Source organism: Heloderma suspectum, chromosome 3, assembly GCF_057233095.1.
Source record: "Heloderma suspectum isolate Gila_16-S chromosome 3, 16-S_ref, whole genome shotgun sequence".
Lineage (NCBI taxonomy): Eukaryota > Metazoa > Chordata > Lepidosauria > Squamata > Helodermatidae > Heloderma > Heloderma suspectum.
Genome location: NC_139460.1, coordinates 36967747 through 36986504, shown reverse-complemented (window position 1 = coordinate 36986504; position 18758 = coordinate 36967747). Strand labels below are relative to the sequence as shown.

The 18758-nt window shown below is 44.4% G+C and overlaps 1 protein-coding gene across 1 annotated transcript in view; it reads left to right on the top strand.

The window, feature by feature from the left end:
* Positions 1 to 18758, top strand: part of FLT1 (fms related receptor tyrosine kinase 1) — a 202649-nt gene that overhangs the window by 171762 nt on the left and 12129 nt on the right. The window contains exons 24-27 of the mRNA XM_084842930.1: positions 1827 to 1938; positions 6750 to 6849; positions 14508 to 14613; positions 16789 to 16928. Of these exons, the coding sequence (XP_084699056.1) occupies positions 1827 to 1938; positions 6750 to 6849; positions 14508 to 14613; positions 16789 to 16928 (458 nt within the window). The remainder of the gene's footprint in view (positions 1 to 1826; positions 1939 to 6749; positions 6850 to 14507; positions 14614 to 16788; positions 16929 to 18758) is intronic.

Genomic DNA, 18758 nt, shown 5'->3' with positions numbered 1-18758 from the left:
GATCCCCTGCCCCAACTGACATCGGAGCTGCCAGCTTTCACTGTCCTCATCTCCAGGTTTGGAGCTGGAGGAGGGAACAGAGATCAGCCCTGCAACTGCACTGGGCTTCCAAGTACAGCACAGCTGTGGCAACAGTCCCCTCTGCTCTCCAGCTCCAAGCTCCCCTCTGAAGAGGGGGTGATCTTGGCAAGCTCCATCCCTGTGAGATCAGGGTTCCAACATTATAAGAGTAGACTGAGAAGGAGACACACCAGTGAAGTAAACATAGGAATGCCCCTTACCATGTACCAGGTTTGATCCACAGATGTGCTCACAGAAGAATTGCAGCACTAGTGCAGTTCTGCAAAAACATTGCGCAAGTGGTAGCATAATATGTACAGATTAGAATCTAGCCTTGAAGTAAGAGTGCATGTATTGGATGAGTGGTATGTTGTGTGATGTTGCACAAGAGCCTAGCTCTTGTGGAACCCAATATATGGGATGAGAATCCTACCATTAGTGGAACAACATTGCACAATTTGAAAAAAAAGGTTACGCTTGCATAGCGTGTCTTCTGCTTGCATAGGATGGAATCTGGATCCAGCCCGTTATCTAAATCCTGCTGAAGTGAAAGGCTCTCATAGCATGAGCTGATTCTCCCTAGAGAGATTTAGATCAGGGGTGGGCAATTTGTGGCCCACCCGATGTTTTGGCCTACAACTTCCATGATCCCTCATCATTGGCCATCCTGGTTAGAGCTGATGGGAGCTATAGGCCAAGCTATCTGAAGGGCCAAAAGTTGCCCACCCCTAGCTTAGATGGTTGTCAGAGGAGAGGCAAGGCCTTCCCCTAGCATCTACCCTCTTGAATCCAAAGCTCCAATAGTTTTTTAAACATCAGATTAGCCTTATAACATATGCAGCTTTGGATACAGGTGGCAAGACAATTAAGGGAGCAATCCTATGGCCACTAGTCAGTGGCTAGATGGCCATAGGATACGTCAGTTTCTGGGATCCGAGGTTGGTTCCCTGAGAACTGACCTTCCCCCCACCCCACCGCGTTGCATCACAGGCAGCATGGAATGTCTCCGTGTTTCGAAGAGGAGCACAGAGTGGCGAAAATGGGGCGTTCCTGGGGGAGTTCTGGGGCAGGGAAGGCAGAAATGCCAGTACGACACTTCCAACATCATCTGGCAGCCGCTTCCCCTGCTAGACAGCCTTCCCGCAGCTAGACAGCCAAAATCGGCTATCTAGCTGCAAATGCAGGGCGGCTGATGCGCGGAGGGGACGATCCCTTCCGCGCTTCTGCTGCCCTGCATTGGATAGGTGGCCACTTCTGAGTTCGGAGGCGGCCGCCTATCCCAGTAGGATTGCTCCCTAAACAAAGTAGATTCATGTTCAACGAAAGCAGTTGGGAACAAGAACCTAGCAACAGCATTTGTGTTTGGCACATGTTGGGTTCTATCAAAAGAACTATGAGTAGAAGGAAGATAGCTGCCAGTGCTATTGCAAAAATGCTTGTGCAAGAGTTGGCAGAGTGCTGTAACAGATTCTATAGCAGTTTTGATGCTCCAGCTTGTGCAAGAGGTTGTGCGAGCACAACTTATTTGGATTTAGTTTCATTTTTCTTGTGCAATACTCTAGCTCTTCCATGAGCAGAAGACATCTTCTGCACATGGAAGGACACTTTTGGATTCAAGCCATTATGTTTTTCACTCAGTCTGGGCTGTTTTGCCTCTTATTTCAGTAGGATCTATGAAGATTGTCATTGTCGGGGAACTGCTCCCTAAGAAATGAAATCTAGTTCTGTAATGCACTGACATTATTCACAGCTATCTTTTGTTACAGGCACGTCTCCCCCTCAAATGGATGGCACCAGAATCTATATTTGATAAAATCTATAGTACTAAAAGTGATGTTTGGTCATATGGAGTGCTGTTGTGGGAAATATTTTCTTTAGGTAAGTTGCACTATTTTTAAAAGTTAAATCACCCAATTTTATAGCCTCTAAACACAAAATTAATAGGTCAAAAGACCAGTAATAAACCGTGCAATCATTCACATGTTTACTTAGAAGTAAGCCTCACTGAGTCTAATAAATAAGGAAATAAATGTGATTTACTCCCAAGTAAGGGTGAATAGCAGGGGCAGGCAACCTGATGTCCTCCAGATGTTTTGGATTACAACTCCCATTAGCCCCAGCTGCATAGCCAGTGGTCAGGGATTATGGGAGTTGTAGTCCAAAACTTCTGGAGGGTGCTGGATTGCCTGTTGCTGATATATTGGATTGCAGCCTAAATATTATATATCCAGTGTGGACTATCTTCAATCTTTGAAAATTGCTTATGTTTTAATAGAAATGCAGCTCTTGGCTTACCTGGGGAGCAATGTTGTGGTGGCGTGCAGTCCCAATGGGGAGGCGGGGAGGGGGAAGTTGAGCTGCTCTCCCACGTGGGAGGCAGGGAGCCAATCAGGGCTAAATTGGCTCAGCAGGAAGAGGGTTTTGTTGGTGGATTGTAGGGAAAACTTCCCACCTTCTAGTCTGCCAGAGGCTGTTAAGAGTGGGGCCTCCCAAGTGGCCTTGGCATTGCCGTTGCCAACTTCCCACCCACCCACCCACCCACCCACTCCAGGGTAACTCATTTCTTGCCATGGATTATGGTTAGTCGCCAGTTAATGGGGCTAGGAAAGAATTTTACCTGCACCCAGATTGGCATCATGGTGCAGGGTTTTCACCTTCCCCACTGCAAGAATATTAACTCACTGATATTTGGATTTGTTTGGCTTGACTAGTATAACTGTAAGGTTGGTTATAAAACTTTCATTTTGAAGTCACAGCTTTGTAGGCATGGAAGGCATTGGGATGGATCCTTTGCTAAGGGGAACGGGATTGGGCACCCCATTTTCCCCTTCAAGAGGGGGTCCCCTTAAGGGACTGGGGGGGGCGGCATTAAGACCCAGCCCAGCATGGGGATGCAATCCATGCCACAGCCCAAGGAGGCAGAAAGGGGCTCACTTCCACAGCCTGTGCCATGGGGTGTGCCTCTGGCTCCTGCCCCACCACTGAGGCACCTGGCAGGCGGTCCAGGTTGATGGGACTGGACTGCAGGTGGGTAGCCCAATTAACGGATCCATGCCGTATCCCAACTGTGTTCCAAGCTGGACCAATAAAGTTGTGGCCAATTATTTAACCCATCCAAAGCCATGTCAGAATTTGTTTCCCCACTTCCCTGTCCTGCCCTAAAGGGACTAGCTATGTGCTGCCACACACAACCCTTATTGTCCACCAATGTGTTTTAAATATACAAAGCAAGAATTTGTACTCAGGACTTCATCAGAGTTTCTTTGCAAGAATCCCAGCAGGCACTCAGTGGCCCATCAGAAATTGGCCAGGGACCCCACTCCACCTTCTTACCCCACTCCCTGTTGTGTATTATGTCAAACTAAAATCACCTAGAGAAGGCAGAAAGGCAGGGGCTGGGTGGCCTTGGAATCAAAGTCAGTGCAATGCTATGTGTGGAAATCGCCACATCCACCTGCCTGGCTGCCCCCAGACCAAGAAATTACTGCTTAGTCTCTCTCAAATGTCTCTGTGGTCATTCCAGAGAACTCAGTATCCTCCAGAGGTTCTGTTCTTCCTTCTTTGGCCATCATGCATGCTCAGTACATTCCCAGATGGCCAGTTGGCCCTCAGTCAGGCCAGGCAGTGAGGCAGGGCATCCAGGTGGGTCACTCTGCCTCACTCAAATATATGGGCATAATTGACTCCTAGGGCCAATCAGAAACACAGCTTTTTACTATGGAAACTGGGTGTCTACGTAGCACTCCCATAGCCAATTACAGTAGTCTTTAAAAAAACAAACAAAAATTCCACACCTGTGCAGACCACTCCAGCAGTACTCTTGCTCAGTGAGCAGCAGTGTGGCGTGGAGGACTGCATTCTTGGCCTCCTCCCTTTACTTGTGAGCAGCAGCAGACACAGCAAAAAGAGACAAGAGAGGAAGAGAGTGAGCGTGTGAATCTATTTTTTAAAAAAGTCACCCCACCCCCACCCCCGGGTTTGTTTTCTCTGTGCAATAGGAGTTGTTGCTGGAGCAGAAAAATATGGGTCTAGGGAAGTGCTTTTTTGTTGCTGCTTGGATCTCGGGGAGGGGGGGACACTTTGCACTCATGATCTTGAAGTTACTTGCCTCAGTTTCTCTTTTCTGTTTAATGGGTATTGCAGCTGGAGCAGAAAAATGTGGGCCCAATGGAATGCTTTGGTGTTTCCCTGTGGATTTCCACCTCCTCCCCCCACAACCCTCTGCTTTACAGGCATGATCTCAAAGTTAATTTGCCTCAGCTTCCCTTTCCTGAGCAATGGGTTGCTGCTTTGGTTCTGGTTACTCTGAGTCCATGCGACCACATACTGTTATCTACCCAGCCCTCCACCCCCCTAGCCCCAGTGGGCACCAGCTACCCCTGGTTGAAATGACCATGATCCAGTGAGCCTTGTTCTCTGTGTGGACTTGACTGTACGTAGGAGGCCTTTTCCACCTCCTCCCCAGCCACATTGCAGTATGTGTTTTGAATCTGAAGACGAAAACCTCCAACTTCAATGTGTGCATGAATGGGTGGGCCCTTGTGCTTCTTAGGATATATTAGCTACATTGTAGTTTGGATCAGAACCACAGAACCGTATGTGTGTACGTGTGTGTGTATGGGTTTGCTATTGATATCTATTACAGTTCACAATATATCTTAATATAGTCCACAATATATGGACTATAAATAACAAATCCATGTCTTATACCGTGAATCACGTGACCCTTCAGTGGCTAAAGTGGTACACAAGCTAAAGGGAAAGATATTATAGTCTAATATTTCTTTTGATAGATCTGGCACTTTTCTCTGCAGACAGGAATAGTATTAAAGTTAATAAGCTCATGTTCCATTGAAATGGTTGCAGGGCCAGATTTAAAAAGTTGTGGGATGGTGAGGCTCAAGCTAAGCCACAATTTGAAGCCCCCAATTTGCAGACAATGCAATTCCATTGGTTTTTCCCTCCAAAGTGAGGGGAGGTGTATATTTTGTTGGTTTGTTAATGATGCTATGTGTGGTTGAAAAAAGTCCAGTACTACTAGCAGCAAGTGTGTTGGCATATGTTTCTTAACTACCCAAGCACTACACACACACACACACACACACACACACACACAGAAGAAAGAGGTGCCCATACAGGTTTGTGCATTATGTAAAGGCAAATCCTTTTGTGGTGATGTTTTAGAGAAAAGGTTACCATGATAAAACTGCAGAGGTTTTGTAATTAACTTCAGCTTTGCCCCCATATGATACGGCATGTTTAGCAGCATTTTCCTCCTGCTTTTACAAAACTTTCCTATTTCCCTTCAAAGCAAGACATGCACAGAGGAAAACATCAGCAGCAAAATAATATCCTAGCAACTTCTCCAAAGGCATTGATATTCTCAAAATTGTGATGACAGACAACATCATCTCTTTCAACACATTGGGGTGGATGGGTAATGGGTATGGCAGACCACAACAACCAGCCACAATCACCCCTCAGATCACACAATACCATGCCCAGGGCCATTCACAGCTGCTTCCTCCTTGCACTAATCAGTGGGGCTCACAGGCAAACAAATGCCAAGAAATATCTTAGGGTGCACCAAGGCATGGCATCCAAGATGAAAACGCTGAGCAAGGCATCTTTTAAAAAAACAAAAACAAAATTCAGGATACAAAATCCATCCTGCAAAGGAAACAACAATTTCATTCATCAAAGAAGAATGGTAGAAGAGACAGACACAACAGCAGAGGAAATAGGTCCATGCATGCAGTTCCTTAGACAAACAGTCTTTTGGTCATCTAGCGTGTGTTGTTGGGGCAGCTCTTGCCTCCAAATTAACTCTTACTATCCTGGGAAAGGATGGCCAATTGAAATCTAAGCTCAAGGGCAAGAATGTAGAAAATATTGTGTCCCTCTGTTAAATCAATACAGCATCCAGAATGTAAGGGTTCAATGCGTGTAGCCTGTTTTACTCATCTGAGAAGAGACAATGACAGAGAGGAAGAAGTTATGAGATGGTCATTTGGGCTATGAGTTCTGAATTTTAGCATGCTCATTGCATGTATTCATCCAATCCTGACAAGGCGTTGCTAGGCACTTAAGGGCACAATCCTAAGCATGTTTTGACATAAAAAAAACCCCTACAACTCCCAGCATTCCCCAGCCAGCCTGGTTGGCTGGGGAATGCTGGGAGTTGTAGGACTTTTTTAATGTCTAAACATGCATAGGATTGTGCTCTAAAAGATTTGGAGCCTAAGCCAATAGGACATAGATTGGTATATGCTTCTTTATATCTTCCCTCCCCAGATGCAATCTCCTTTGAAAATGGCCTCCTACAGGGCAATTAAGCTGAGAAAAAAAAACCCTCCGTTGGCACACATGGACACTCAGGATTCTGTGGAATAGATTCGGATCCCTAGGAAATAGAATCGGAGCGCAGGACCCATAGGCTCAGGCCTAGCAATGGCCCTGAATACATGGGTGTGCTAAAAACTGTGTCCAAGAGTGCCATCATCCAATCACACAAAAGGTGTAGAAAAATAGGGAGAAATAGATAAAATTTCATGCTTGCGTTTGACTGGGCGTGCGGCCTCAAACAGTGCAAATGTTGCGAAGTCTTCATACACTGAAAATATCTGTGTTTTACTTTGTTGTTGTCAACTGTTCAAATATAGATTACATTTTTCGTTCTTCTCCTTTAGGTGCATCTCCATATCCAGGTGTTCAAATAGATGAAGCTTTTTTCATTAAGTTAAAAGAAGGCATAAGAATGAAAGCCCCGGATTTTGCAACCGCAGAAATGTACGAATGCTCGCATGGTTATGCAATATCATTTTGGCAGACATCGCTAGGCCTAACTAAACATTAGACAGATGTAACAAAACCCCAGCAGGCTTTGTAGAGTGAAGGTGCCTTGGAAGGGGACAATATAGAGCAGAAAAGTGGTGGGGAGACATGCTTATTTCATTTCACTGATTATATTTCTATACTGCCCCATAGCCAAAGCTCTCTGGGCGGGTCAGAAAAATTAAAAACCACTGAAATACATTATAGATAATATAAACACTATTCACATAATGACATAAAACAAATAACACAAACAACAACAATATATATCTAAAACAATTTAACACAATCAGCCAGAGACAATCAAGAGTCTCATTATACACTGCCAAATGCCTGAGAGAAGAGGGAAGTTTTAACCTGGCGCTGAAAAGATGACAATGTTGGCGCCAGGAGGCTTAGAACTTTCCCTGCCTGTAATTTCTCCACTCCAGATCAAATCACCACCACCCAATCCCATTGGGATTCAGATATGTCTAAAATCTCAAACACACAATTGGAAACCTGGCAGAGGTGGGCAGCTTTATTTTATGCAACCTCCAGCCCCTGCCTCCCCGGCCCCCAGCATCTCCCATTCCTTCCTGAACCCATGGCTGCCCCAAGGAGCACTAAAAAGAGATAGAGAGGCAGGACCACTCATGAGCTCACAGAGCACAGCAGAGCACAGCAACTTTTCCAGTGTCCTAAGAAAAGATGCTCTAGATGCTGCACTCCATGGTCAGACCTCTAAACTCAGGCATCACCTGCCTGCCTCCTGGTTTCTCTTGTCCTCTTTGCAGGTCTGGGGGGTGGGGGGTGGGGGGACGGGGGGGCAAGGGAGACAGAGAGAGTGGAGGGAGTGTGAAAATAAAGGTAAAGGGGGAAGGAGAGAAGAGAGAGAATGGAATGGGTGGATATGTGCATATAAATGAAAGTGGGAGGGAGAGGGAAGAATGGACAGATTCCTGGAGGATCAGGCTATCGATGGCTACTAGACCTGATGGCTATATGCTCCCTCTAGTATCAAAGGCAGTACATGCATGTACACCAGTTGCTGGGGAACATGAGCAGGCGGGTGCTGTTGCACTTGTGTTCTGCTTGTGGGTTTCCCACAGGCAGCTCGTTGGCCAATGTATGAACAGAATGCTGGACTAGATGGACCCTTGGTCTGATCCAGCAGGGCTCTTATGTTCTTATGGATGTGTTTGTGTGTGTAGATTGGGGTGTGTGTGTGTGTGTGCACAAGAGACTGAGAGGGGGTGGTGGTGGTGGTGGTGGTGGTGGTGAGGAAATATCTCAAGATTCATAGAAGAGAGAAAAAGGAAAAACAAAAAAGTGGAAAAAACTATGAGGTACTGATTATCTTTCATGGATCACTGCCTTGTTGTGGCAAAGGGGCTTGCATAACTCAGTGAAGCCATAAGCTATGCCGTGCAGGGCAACCCAAGACGGACAGGTCATGGCAGAGAGTTCTGACAAAATGTGGTCCACCGGAGAAGGAAATGGCAACCCACTCCAGTATTCTTGCCAAGAAAACCCCATGGAACGTATCACAAGGCTAAAAGATATGACGCCGGAAGATGAGCCCCTCAGGTCGGAAGGTGTCCAATATACTACTGGGGAAGAGCAGAGGGTATTTCCAAGTAGCGCCAGAAAGAGTGAAGCAGCTGGGCCAAAACCGAAAGGACACTCAGCTGTGGATGGGTCTGGTGGTGAAAAGAAAATCCGATGCTGTAAAGTACAATATTGTTTAGGAACCTGGAATGTCAGATCAATGAATCAAGGTAAGCTGGAGGAGGTCAAACATGAGATGGCAAGATTGAACATCGACATCTTGGGAATCAGCGAACTAAAATGGAAAAGCATGGGCGAATTTAATTCAGGTGACCATTATATCTACTACTTTGGGCAAGAATCCCTTAGAACAAATGGAGTAGCACTCATAGTCAACAAAAGGGTGGGAAAAGCAGTACTGGGGTACAATCTCAAAAGTGACAGAATGATCTCAGTACGAATCCAAGGCAAACCATTCAACATCACAGTAATTCAAGTCTATGCCCCAGCCACTGAGGCCGAAGAAGCTGAGGTTGATCGGTTCTATGAAGACCTACAACACCTTCTAGAACTAACACCAAAAAAAGATGTCCTCTTCATCATAGGGGATTGGAATGCTAAAGTAGGAAGTCAAGAAATCACCGGGATAACAGGCAAGCATGGCCTTGGTGTACAGAATGAAGCAGGACAAAGGCTAATAGAGTTTTGCCAAGAGAATACGCTGATCATAGCAAACACTCTTTTCCAACAGCACAAGAGGCGACTCTACACATGGACATCACCAGATGGTCAATATCGCAATCAGATTGATTATGTCCTTTGCAGCCAAAGATGGAGAAGCTCCATACAGTCAGTAAAAACAAGACCTGGAGCTGACTGTGGCTCAGATCATGAGCTTCTTGTTGCAAAATTTCAGCTTAAATTGAAGAACGTCGGGAAAACCACTAAACCGTTCAGGTATGACCTAAATCATATCCCTTATGAATATACAGTGGAGGTGAGGAATAGATTTCAGGGATTAGACCTGATAGACAGAGTGCCTAAGGAACTATGGACGGAGGTCCGTAACATTGTTCAGGAGGCAGCAACGAAATCCATCCCAAAGAAAAAGAAATGCAAGAAAGCCAAGTGGCTGTCTGATGAGGCTTTACAAGTAGCTGAGGAAAGAAGGGAAGCGAAAAGCAAGGGAGAAAGGGGAAGATATATCCAATGGAACGCAGAGTTCCAGAGAATAGCAAGGAGAGACAAGAAGGCCTTCTTAAATGAACAATGCAAAGAAATCGAGGAAAACAACAGAATGGGAAAGACTAGAGATCTCTTCAAGAAAATTGGAGATCTCAAGGGAACATTTTGTGCAAAGACAGGCATGATAAAGGACAAAGAAGGCAGGGACCTAACAGAAGCAGATGAGATTGAGAAGAGGTGGAAAGAATACACAGAAGAACTATACAGGAAAGATCCTAATGTCCCTGATAGCCATCATAGTGCGGTCACTGAACTCGAGCAAAGCTAGCGGAGATGATAGTATTCCAGCTGAGCTATTGAAAATCCTAACAGATGATGCTGTTAAAGTGCTGCACTCAATATGCCAACAAATTTGGAACACTCAACAGTGGCCACAAGACTGGAAAAGGTCAGTTTACATTCCAATTCTGAGGAAGGGCAATGCCAAAGAGTGTTCAAACTACTGTACAACTGCACTCATTTCACATGCCAGCAAGGTGATGCTCAAAATCCTACAAGCTAGGCTTCAACAGTATGCGAACCGAGAACTACTGGAAGTACAAGCTGGGTTTCGAAGAGGCAGAGGAACTAGAGATCAAATCGCCAACATTCACTGGATCATGGAAAAAGCAAGAGAATTCCAGAAAAGCGTCTATTTCTGCTTCATTGACTACACTAAAGCCTTTGTATGGATCACAACAAACTGTGGCAAATTCTTATAGAGATGGGAGTATCAGACCACCTTTCCTGTCTCCTGAGAAACCTGTACAAGGGTCAAGAAGCAACAGTAAGAACCAGACATGGAACAACCGATTGGTTCAAAATTGGGAAAGGAGTATGACAAGGCTGCATATTGTCGCCCTGCTTATTTAACTTATATGCAGAGTACATCATGAGAAACGCCGGGTAGGATGAATCACAGGTCGGAATTAAGATTGCTGGGAGAATTATCAACAACCTCAGATACGCAGATGATACCACCCTAATGGCAGAAAGCAAAGAGGATCTAAAGAGCCTCTTGTTGAGGGTGAAAGTGGGGACTGCAAAAGCTGGTTTGAAACTCAACATTAAAAAAACGAAGATCATGGCATCTGGCCCCATCACTTCCTGGCATATAGAAGGGGAAGAAATGGAAGGAGTGACAGCTTTAATTTTCTTGGGCTCCAAGATCAACGCAGATGGTGACTGTAGCCATGAAATTAAAAGATGCTTGCTCCTTGGGAGGAAAGCTATGGCAAACCTAGACAGCATAGTAAGAAGCAGAGACATCACCTTGCCGACAAAGGTCCGCATAATCAAAGCTATGGTTTTCCCAGTAGTAACATATGGCTGTGAGAGCTGGACTATAAGGAAGGCTGAGCGCTGAAGAATTGATGCTTTTGAACTGTGGTGCTGTACTGCAAGGAGGTCAAATCAGTCCATCCTAAAGGAAATCAACCCTGACTGCTCATTGGAAGGACAGATACTGAAGCTGAAGCTCAAATATTTTGGCCACCTAATGCGAAGAGAAACCTCCCTGGAAAAGACCCTGATGCTGGGAAAGATTGAAGGCAAAAGTGGAAGGGGACGTCAGAGGATGAGTTGGCTAGATAGCATCACCAATGCAATGAACATCAACTTGAGCACACTCCGGGAAAGAGTGGAGGACAGGAAGGCCTGGCATGCTATGGTCCATGGGGTCACGAAGAGTCGGACATGACCTAATGACTGAACAACAACTGATTATCTTAAGAGAGTAAGGTTGGGAGGGCAACAGAGATGGGCTGGAGGGGCAGGGGAGCTGGGACTCCCTCTCCTGATTAGATATTGATCTAAGGAAGAGAAAAGGTTTGGGGCTTGTAACCCTGGCATCCTTTTGAGGTTGGTTTACAGGACTCCGAAGTTTGATTTCAAGCCAACATCTTGAATGTAAAGCTCATGCTCTACCTCCTACATGTGGGCCCTCCTTCCCCATATTTCTTAAATGTTTTACATATTTTTGTACCTCCCTGGAGTCAGTTATAACTCTAGAGATGTCACAACTGGGGGGGGGACTCCTCAGTTGTGAGGCCAAAATATGTATGAGGGTTAACATCACCAAGAGCAGCCTAGCCTAACACTCCCCTCCTGCTGTTTAATATATAAACCCCCAAACCAGCTTTGGCAATTCCATCAGACATCGTCCACAGACTTTTAATCTGACGTTTAATGCCAGAAAAGGGCCCTTGGTAAGAGTAAGTGGGGATTCTCAAGAGATATCCAACAATGCCCATGAGTCGCAGTCCTGCCAACATCCTATTCCAACTTCTTTGCTGTGTTCAGCCAACACAAATGCTTGGTGGGCTTTATGGACAGCCCCATGATGATGAAACTATTGAGTGACATTTTTTGGTCTGGCTCTTGTGGGAGATTGTACAAAAAGAAAAAATAACAGAAGGGGAGCGGGTTTATTGGAGAGCATCAAAGGTTATCAGGGCCTGGGATGCAGAGATTTGTGTGAAGAGATTGAAGAAGCCACTGATGTTTAGCCTACAGTAGAGAAAGCAGATCCAGATGGCTTGATAACTGTCTTCAAATACATGAAAGACTGTTGTGAGCAGGAAGTGTATCCAGGGCTTGGAGGAGGAGAGATAATGGGCTTTCACTAAGGTAGGAAAGATTTTAGATATGAGTGCAGCAGGGATTTTTCTAGCCCTAAGATTAGTCAGGCAAATGAACAATTAAGCCCTAGAGACTTGTGGAAAGCTTAAGGAAAGATTTGTTGATGGTTTATCTGTGGAGCAAGAAAAATGAAAAGGGCTTTCAGCATAACTGCAACAGTTCTTCCTTTAGTTAGGACACAATCTTATGGCCACTCAATGTCTAGTTGGCAATAGGATATTTTCGTTTCTGGGATCTGAGGTTGGAACCAGGGCTCTGGCCTCAGAGCCCAGAAACTGTGCTACCCTCACCCCCACCCCCTTGTAGCCAGCACGGTTCTCTCCACGCCAGCTATGTCTCTGTGCTCAGAACCAGAGCACAGAGATGGGGGGAAATGGGGTGGTCCCGGGGTGGGGAGGGGACCACAGAAGCCATGTTATGCAGCATCCTATGTGCGTCCCAGCCTCCCTCCTCCCCCTCCCTGAAGCCATGGCTAGAGAGGCAAAATTGCCCATCTAACCAGGGCAGCCAGAGCACAGAGATGAGGATCGCCTCCGTGCTCTCTGGCCACCTGCATTAGATTCTCAGCAGCCTCCAACTTCGGAGGCTGCCAACTATCTCAATAGCATTGCTCCCTTATTTACACATCTGCCTCTCATGTGCCCTAATCAGAACCCAAATCCCAGGAAACTGACTAAATTAAATGATATAACTGAACTCTATATAGCTCAGCCTTCCCCAACCTGGCACCTTCCAGATGTGTTGGGCTACAACTTCCATCACCCCCAGCCATTGCTGGCTGGGGGTGATGGGAGTTGTAGCCATCACATCTGGAAAGCACCAAGTTGAGGGAGACTGGCTTAACTCCATATAGCTTGCTAAAGTCCTGCAGATGTTTTATGCATTCTCTAAGGCATTGACCTTCAACTGGCGTGTCAGCATCCATAAGTGCATGAAACCCCCAAACTATGAGGAGGGCGCCACCAGTACCATCACCATTTTCTTCTTTTCTTTTTCTTAGTTTTTACTTTTTAAAAATTAGAATAACTTCATCAAGAAGTTAAAACATGTACTCCATGTACTGTAAAATAACCTACAAAAGGAAGAACTTTATCCTCTAGATGGGATTTAACTATTCAAATTAGTCATAGCCCAGTGCCAAAGAATTCTTTATAAAAATGTCTACTGGCCGCCATATATTATTAACCTGCTCAAATGCATTTGAGGATTTGCAGAATGCCATCAATTTAACTAATGAAAGAGGACCCCAAAATTTCCCCAGCCATTCTTGTATCAAATGCTTCTCTTTACATTTCCAATGACGAGCATAAACCAGTCTAGTTACCACTAGTATATTTAATACTACCTCGTATTTCTTTCTGGGGACTACATCTGGTATAAAAATAAGAGGACAAACAAGAGGATCTATAAATACATTAACATATGTAAAGGACAGTATTGCTTGGACAATCATTTTCCCATACACTTCGGGAGAAATCTCTTTATAGATTCTTTCCCCATTTTTGTTGACATTATTTTACACCTGCAGTCTTAATGCTTATTAAGATATAGTTTGGAAAATGCCTTTGTGTCTGGACCCAAAATCAGTTTTTCAAAATCTGTCAGGGTCCTAAGAAGTGAATGTTCTCTGATTTGAGTTGACAAAAAAAACCTTATCTGAAATAAAGGAAACTGAAATTGAGGGACTTGACCTAACTCCTGGTAAGAAAGAATATTGGTATTTTCCAAAAGGTCTAGATAGCAATGTATTTTATTTCCCCCAATAAATGAAGACTACCAGGTTGCCCATAGAGATTGAAGTCTAGATCTCTAAGAACTGAAGTGAGTGGGGAGACAGAGTAAATTGTAATTGTCCCATGTAGACAATAATGTATTAATGACAAATATTTTGGAACTTTATAAAGGCCTTTCTTTGTCGTTATTCTTCATTCTTCCATTTCGGATTCAAAGTGGAACAGTGCTAGGTTTTGTTTTAAAGATCTCAAAACAGAGGAAAGAGAGAGATGGAGGAAGATGGCCATATATGGTAAATAATGAAAGAAGAATCCCATGTTGCAGGTTGGGGTTAAAAGTAGACATGTATAGTAGACAATTGCAGATGGATCCTGTGTTGCAGGTTTCCAGATCTGAAAGTGAAGATGATTGTTCTAAGACAAACGATGGAAGAAGTAAGAGTCATGATAAAGTTTCTTTTCATCACCATCCTTTGCTTTTGGCAGATATCAGATCATGCTGGACTGTTGGCAGGGCGATCCAAATGAAAGGCCAAGGTTCTCAGAGCTGGTGGAAAGATTAGGGGACCTACTTCAAGCAAATGTGCGACAGGTGAGGATGTCAGAGAAATCTGCAGTGGATTCAAATGCGTTCAGCTTTCCATGAATCTGACCTGCGGATTCTCAGTGGACCAGCTTTTTCCGAGTTGCGTAGATTTGCAGACCTTTTAAAAAAATGGAGGAGGGTTTGCACAATTTTGTTCATTTGCAAATATGCACTTGTGCTAATGTGCCTTTTGTTTGCAAACAAACAAAATTCTCATATAAAAAAATCCAGTTCCGTCAATGAGTGGACAATGGAATGAAAGACGCCTGATATTCCAGGAAAAACAGATGGAACGGATTTAACAAAATCCATTCATCCCTAATGACAGGTAAGCAGTAAAATGCAGTATGCCTCCTGCTGCTGCTGCTCCTCCTTCTTTGGAGGGGCTGTAGCTCAGTGGAAGAGCCCCTGCTTTGCATGCAGAAAATCCCGGGTTCATTCCCTCCCATCTCTGGGTGTTGCTGGGAAAGACTGTCTGAGAGCTGCTACAAGTCAGAGTGGGCAGCTCTGAACTAAATGGCCCAATAGTCTGATGCAGTAGAAGGCAGATTTCTATGTCACTGTCATTACATTTTTTAAATATTTATAGTTCCCCAGTAGTACAGAACTTGGACGTAAAGATGTTTTTGCTTAGAGAGCTTGCAATTTTAATAAGCAGTGAGCACACTGATGCTAAAGAAGATTGGGTGCAGAATTGGGGCTACACAGTACAATCCACCATTCATAGAGGCAAACCTCGCCTTATTGTTAATTGCATTGGATTGCATCCATTCACGACTTGATCCACAACTCATACCTGGACTTATAACTCAGTCTTGAAACATTTTTTATTTGACACCTGGGTTTTCAATGGAACTTCTTTTAATTAAAGCACATGGGTGCACTAGTGCAAATCCACAGAACCAATGCTCATTGATGCTGCACTGCACCCTATGGGGGTTTGTATTGTGCACAGGTCTGATGGGGATAGGTAGGCAAGCAATAGTATCAGCATAGCAGGAATGCTTACAAGTGCCAGGTACAATGGGTTGTATCCAATGTTAGTCCTACTTAGAGTAGACCCATTGAAATGAATTGGACTTAAGTTAGACTAACATTAGATACAACCCATCGCCATCTTTTGTCACACCCTTTCAGCAAAATGAAAGCATGGAAAAATGTCCCCAGATGCATGGCCTGAAAATGTTGATCCTAAAGAATGGCTGAAGTAGCAGCAGTTCTTCTAGTAGCCTGTGGCTGTGAAGTTTGGTCCTGTGCTTGGGGAATAGGACAGATATATTTGGCACTGCAGCACTCCCAGGAAAGAAAGAGTGACCCCTTTCTTTCTACAGCCCAAAAGGCCCATAGGAGCCTTCACAAATACGTACAAGGGGAAGCTTCTGCCCACGCCCGTCTTGCTCCCCAGAGAGTAGGGCACACTGTCCTCATGCAAAGCCGCTACAGCAGCGCAAGGTACAGCTGCTGGGCTAGTACTGGGGTGGATGCGAGTGCCAGCATGAAGGGATGAACGGCATCTGCGCAAGCTGTTGCTCGGACCTTTTCACAAGAATAGTTCCGTATAAACGATTCCTTCACACACAGGACAGCATGTTTATTGATTATGATGTTATGAAATATGTTTTAAATGTAGAATTTTATTGTTTTAAATTGTTTCTATTATTGTACATCGCCCAGAATGGCTGGGCGACCAGCCAGATGGGCAATTAATAAATTTAATAAAAAAATAAAAATTACATTGAAAGCCTCTCTCCATGTTCAAAATAAACACATAGTGTGGTTTTGATAGAATTGTATCATTTTAGCCTTCAAATGGATAGTGGCATATTTAAATGCTCTGTTTTCCTCCTTATATTTAAGCCTTGTATGTAGAAAAAATAGGCTATGCAGGGGAGGGCTTGGTTAGGGAGCATTTAAAGTAAACCTATTATCCCCAAATGCTATCTGAGGTGGTACAGTCCTATCTCAACTGTACCATGAAATGACTCTGAATATGTCAGCAATATGATCAGGGGGCTAAACTGCCTTACATCCTGGTGTTTCAGTTCAATTGCATGGCAAATCAGACTAAAATATATATAGATTAATTTTTTAACCTACTTCAAGCTAGTAGTAATATGCATGGTCTGTGTTGTTTATATAGTATTCCTGTATCCGGTTAAGCTTATACTTTTATGCACACAGGATGGCAAAGACTATATCCCTTTGAATACTATATTATCAGTGGATACTGGACTTGACAATTCCTCTCCAACTTCCCCTGCTCATGAGAGAGAAAAGGATTCAGTACCAGCCTTCATTTATGCAAGCATCGAAAATACTGGGTAAGATGGAAAAGCAAGATGTTTGACATATAGGAGTTTGATGAATGGCAGTATGGTTTGGATGTTGGATATAGAAAGATGCAGCTCGGTGATCAGTTGCAAGACCATAGAAAGAGCCCTGCTGGGTCAGACCAAGGGTAAAATCCAGCATAAGCCCTATTTAGAATAGACCCATTGAAATGAATGAGACTTCACTTAGTCATGACTAACTTTTTGTGAACTGCCCAGAGAGCTTCAGCTGTATGAAATGAAACAACATAAATAACTGAAGTCCCATTCATTACAATGGGTCTACTCTAACTAGGACTTATATTGGATTTTACCCCAAAGGTCCAGCTAGCCCAGCATCTTGTTTCCCACAGTGGCCATGTAGAAGCCTCTGGGAAGACCACAAGCATAGCTTTGTCTCCTACTATGGCTCCCCAACAACTAGCATGTTGTGCCCTCTGAAGGTTCCTTCTAGCCACCATGCCCACTGATGGACCTATTTGTCTACTTATCTTGTTTTAAAGGCCGTCATGAGAGGGTACTATCCTTAACGGCAGCCTAAACATCTCTTAAAATACATAAACAAATCCATCCATCCATCCGTGGGTGGTATCCAACAGTGTCATTCTTCCAGCAGAAGGGAAATGCTGCTAGAATGGTTTCCTCCTTGCATCACCTGTGCTCACCCCAAATCTGCTCCAGAAGGTTGAGGGCCCCTCTGGAGCCGATTTGGGGCATGTGCAGGGAGCTGCAACGGGGAGGAGAGGATGGGGAAGTCCTGTTGCGTGAGGGGGCTTCTACTTATGCAAGGGCTTGATCCAGCCCTCCGCTAGTGGGGGTCACAACCTCTTATGGCAGTGAATTCCATAAATTACCCGTCGCAGTTTTTATTGAACCAGCTTCTGGTCTTGCAATATGGTGTAAATGTTCAAGAGGCATTTGACTCTGTTCGGGTAGAAATGGGCAATGTGCAGTTAACTTAATGGCACATGCAACGTTTCACAGGCATGACAGGTGATTTTTATGTATGACTTAAGTCTCATCGAAAGCAATGATGTACAAGTTCGTCTTTACTAAAGTAGGTTGACTGAGGTGGCAAAAGACAGGGCCCCTCTACTGTACAAAGCAAAGAGCGTTGTATTGAGGATCAGGCTTTTGAAAAAGACATGTCAGCTTTTCATCCTTGTAGCTGGTGTCAGGTGACCCTGTCCCATCCATGCAATCAATGGTGGCTTGTGTGTGGTAAAACATGTTCACAAGGAGTATGTGGGATTTCTTTTGATATTATTTATTTATTTACAATATTTTAAACAGGTTTAGCTAGGATTGTCTAGCTTGGAAAAAAGGTGAGTAAGGGCAGAAATGATAGAGCTGTACAAAATTATGCATGGTGTGGAGAAAGTTGATAGGGAGACATTTTTGTCCCTCTCTCATAATACTAGAACCCAATGAGGTTATTCCATGAAGCTGATCGGTGGGAGTTTCGGGACAGATAAAAGGAAGTACTTCTTTACACAGCACATAGTCAAATTAAGGAATTCACTTCCACAAGATGTAGTGATGGCCACCAATTTGAATGGCTTTAAAAGGGGATTGGACAAATTCACATAGGAGGAAGCTATCAATGGCTACTAATCCTGATGACTATATGCTCCCTCCAGTATCAAAGGCAGTATGCATATGTACACCAGTTGCTCGGGAACTTGGGTGGGTGCGGTTGCACTCATGTCCTGCTTGTGGGTTTCCCGTTGACAGCTGGTTGGCCACTGTGTGAACAGAATGCTGGACTAGATGGACCCTTGGTCTGATCCAGCATGGCTCTTCTTATGTTCTTAACCCGCC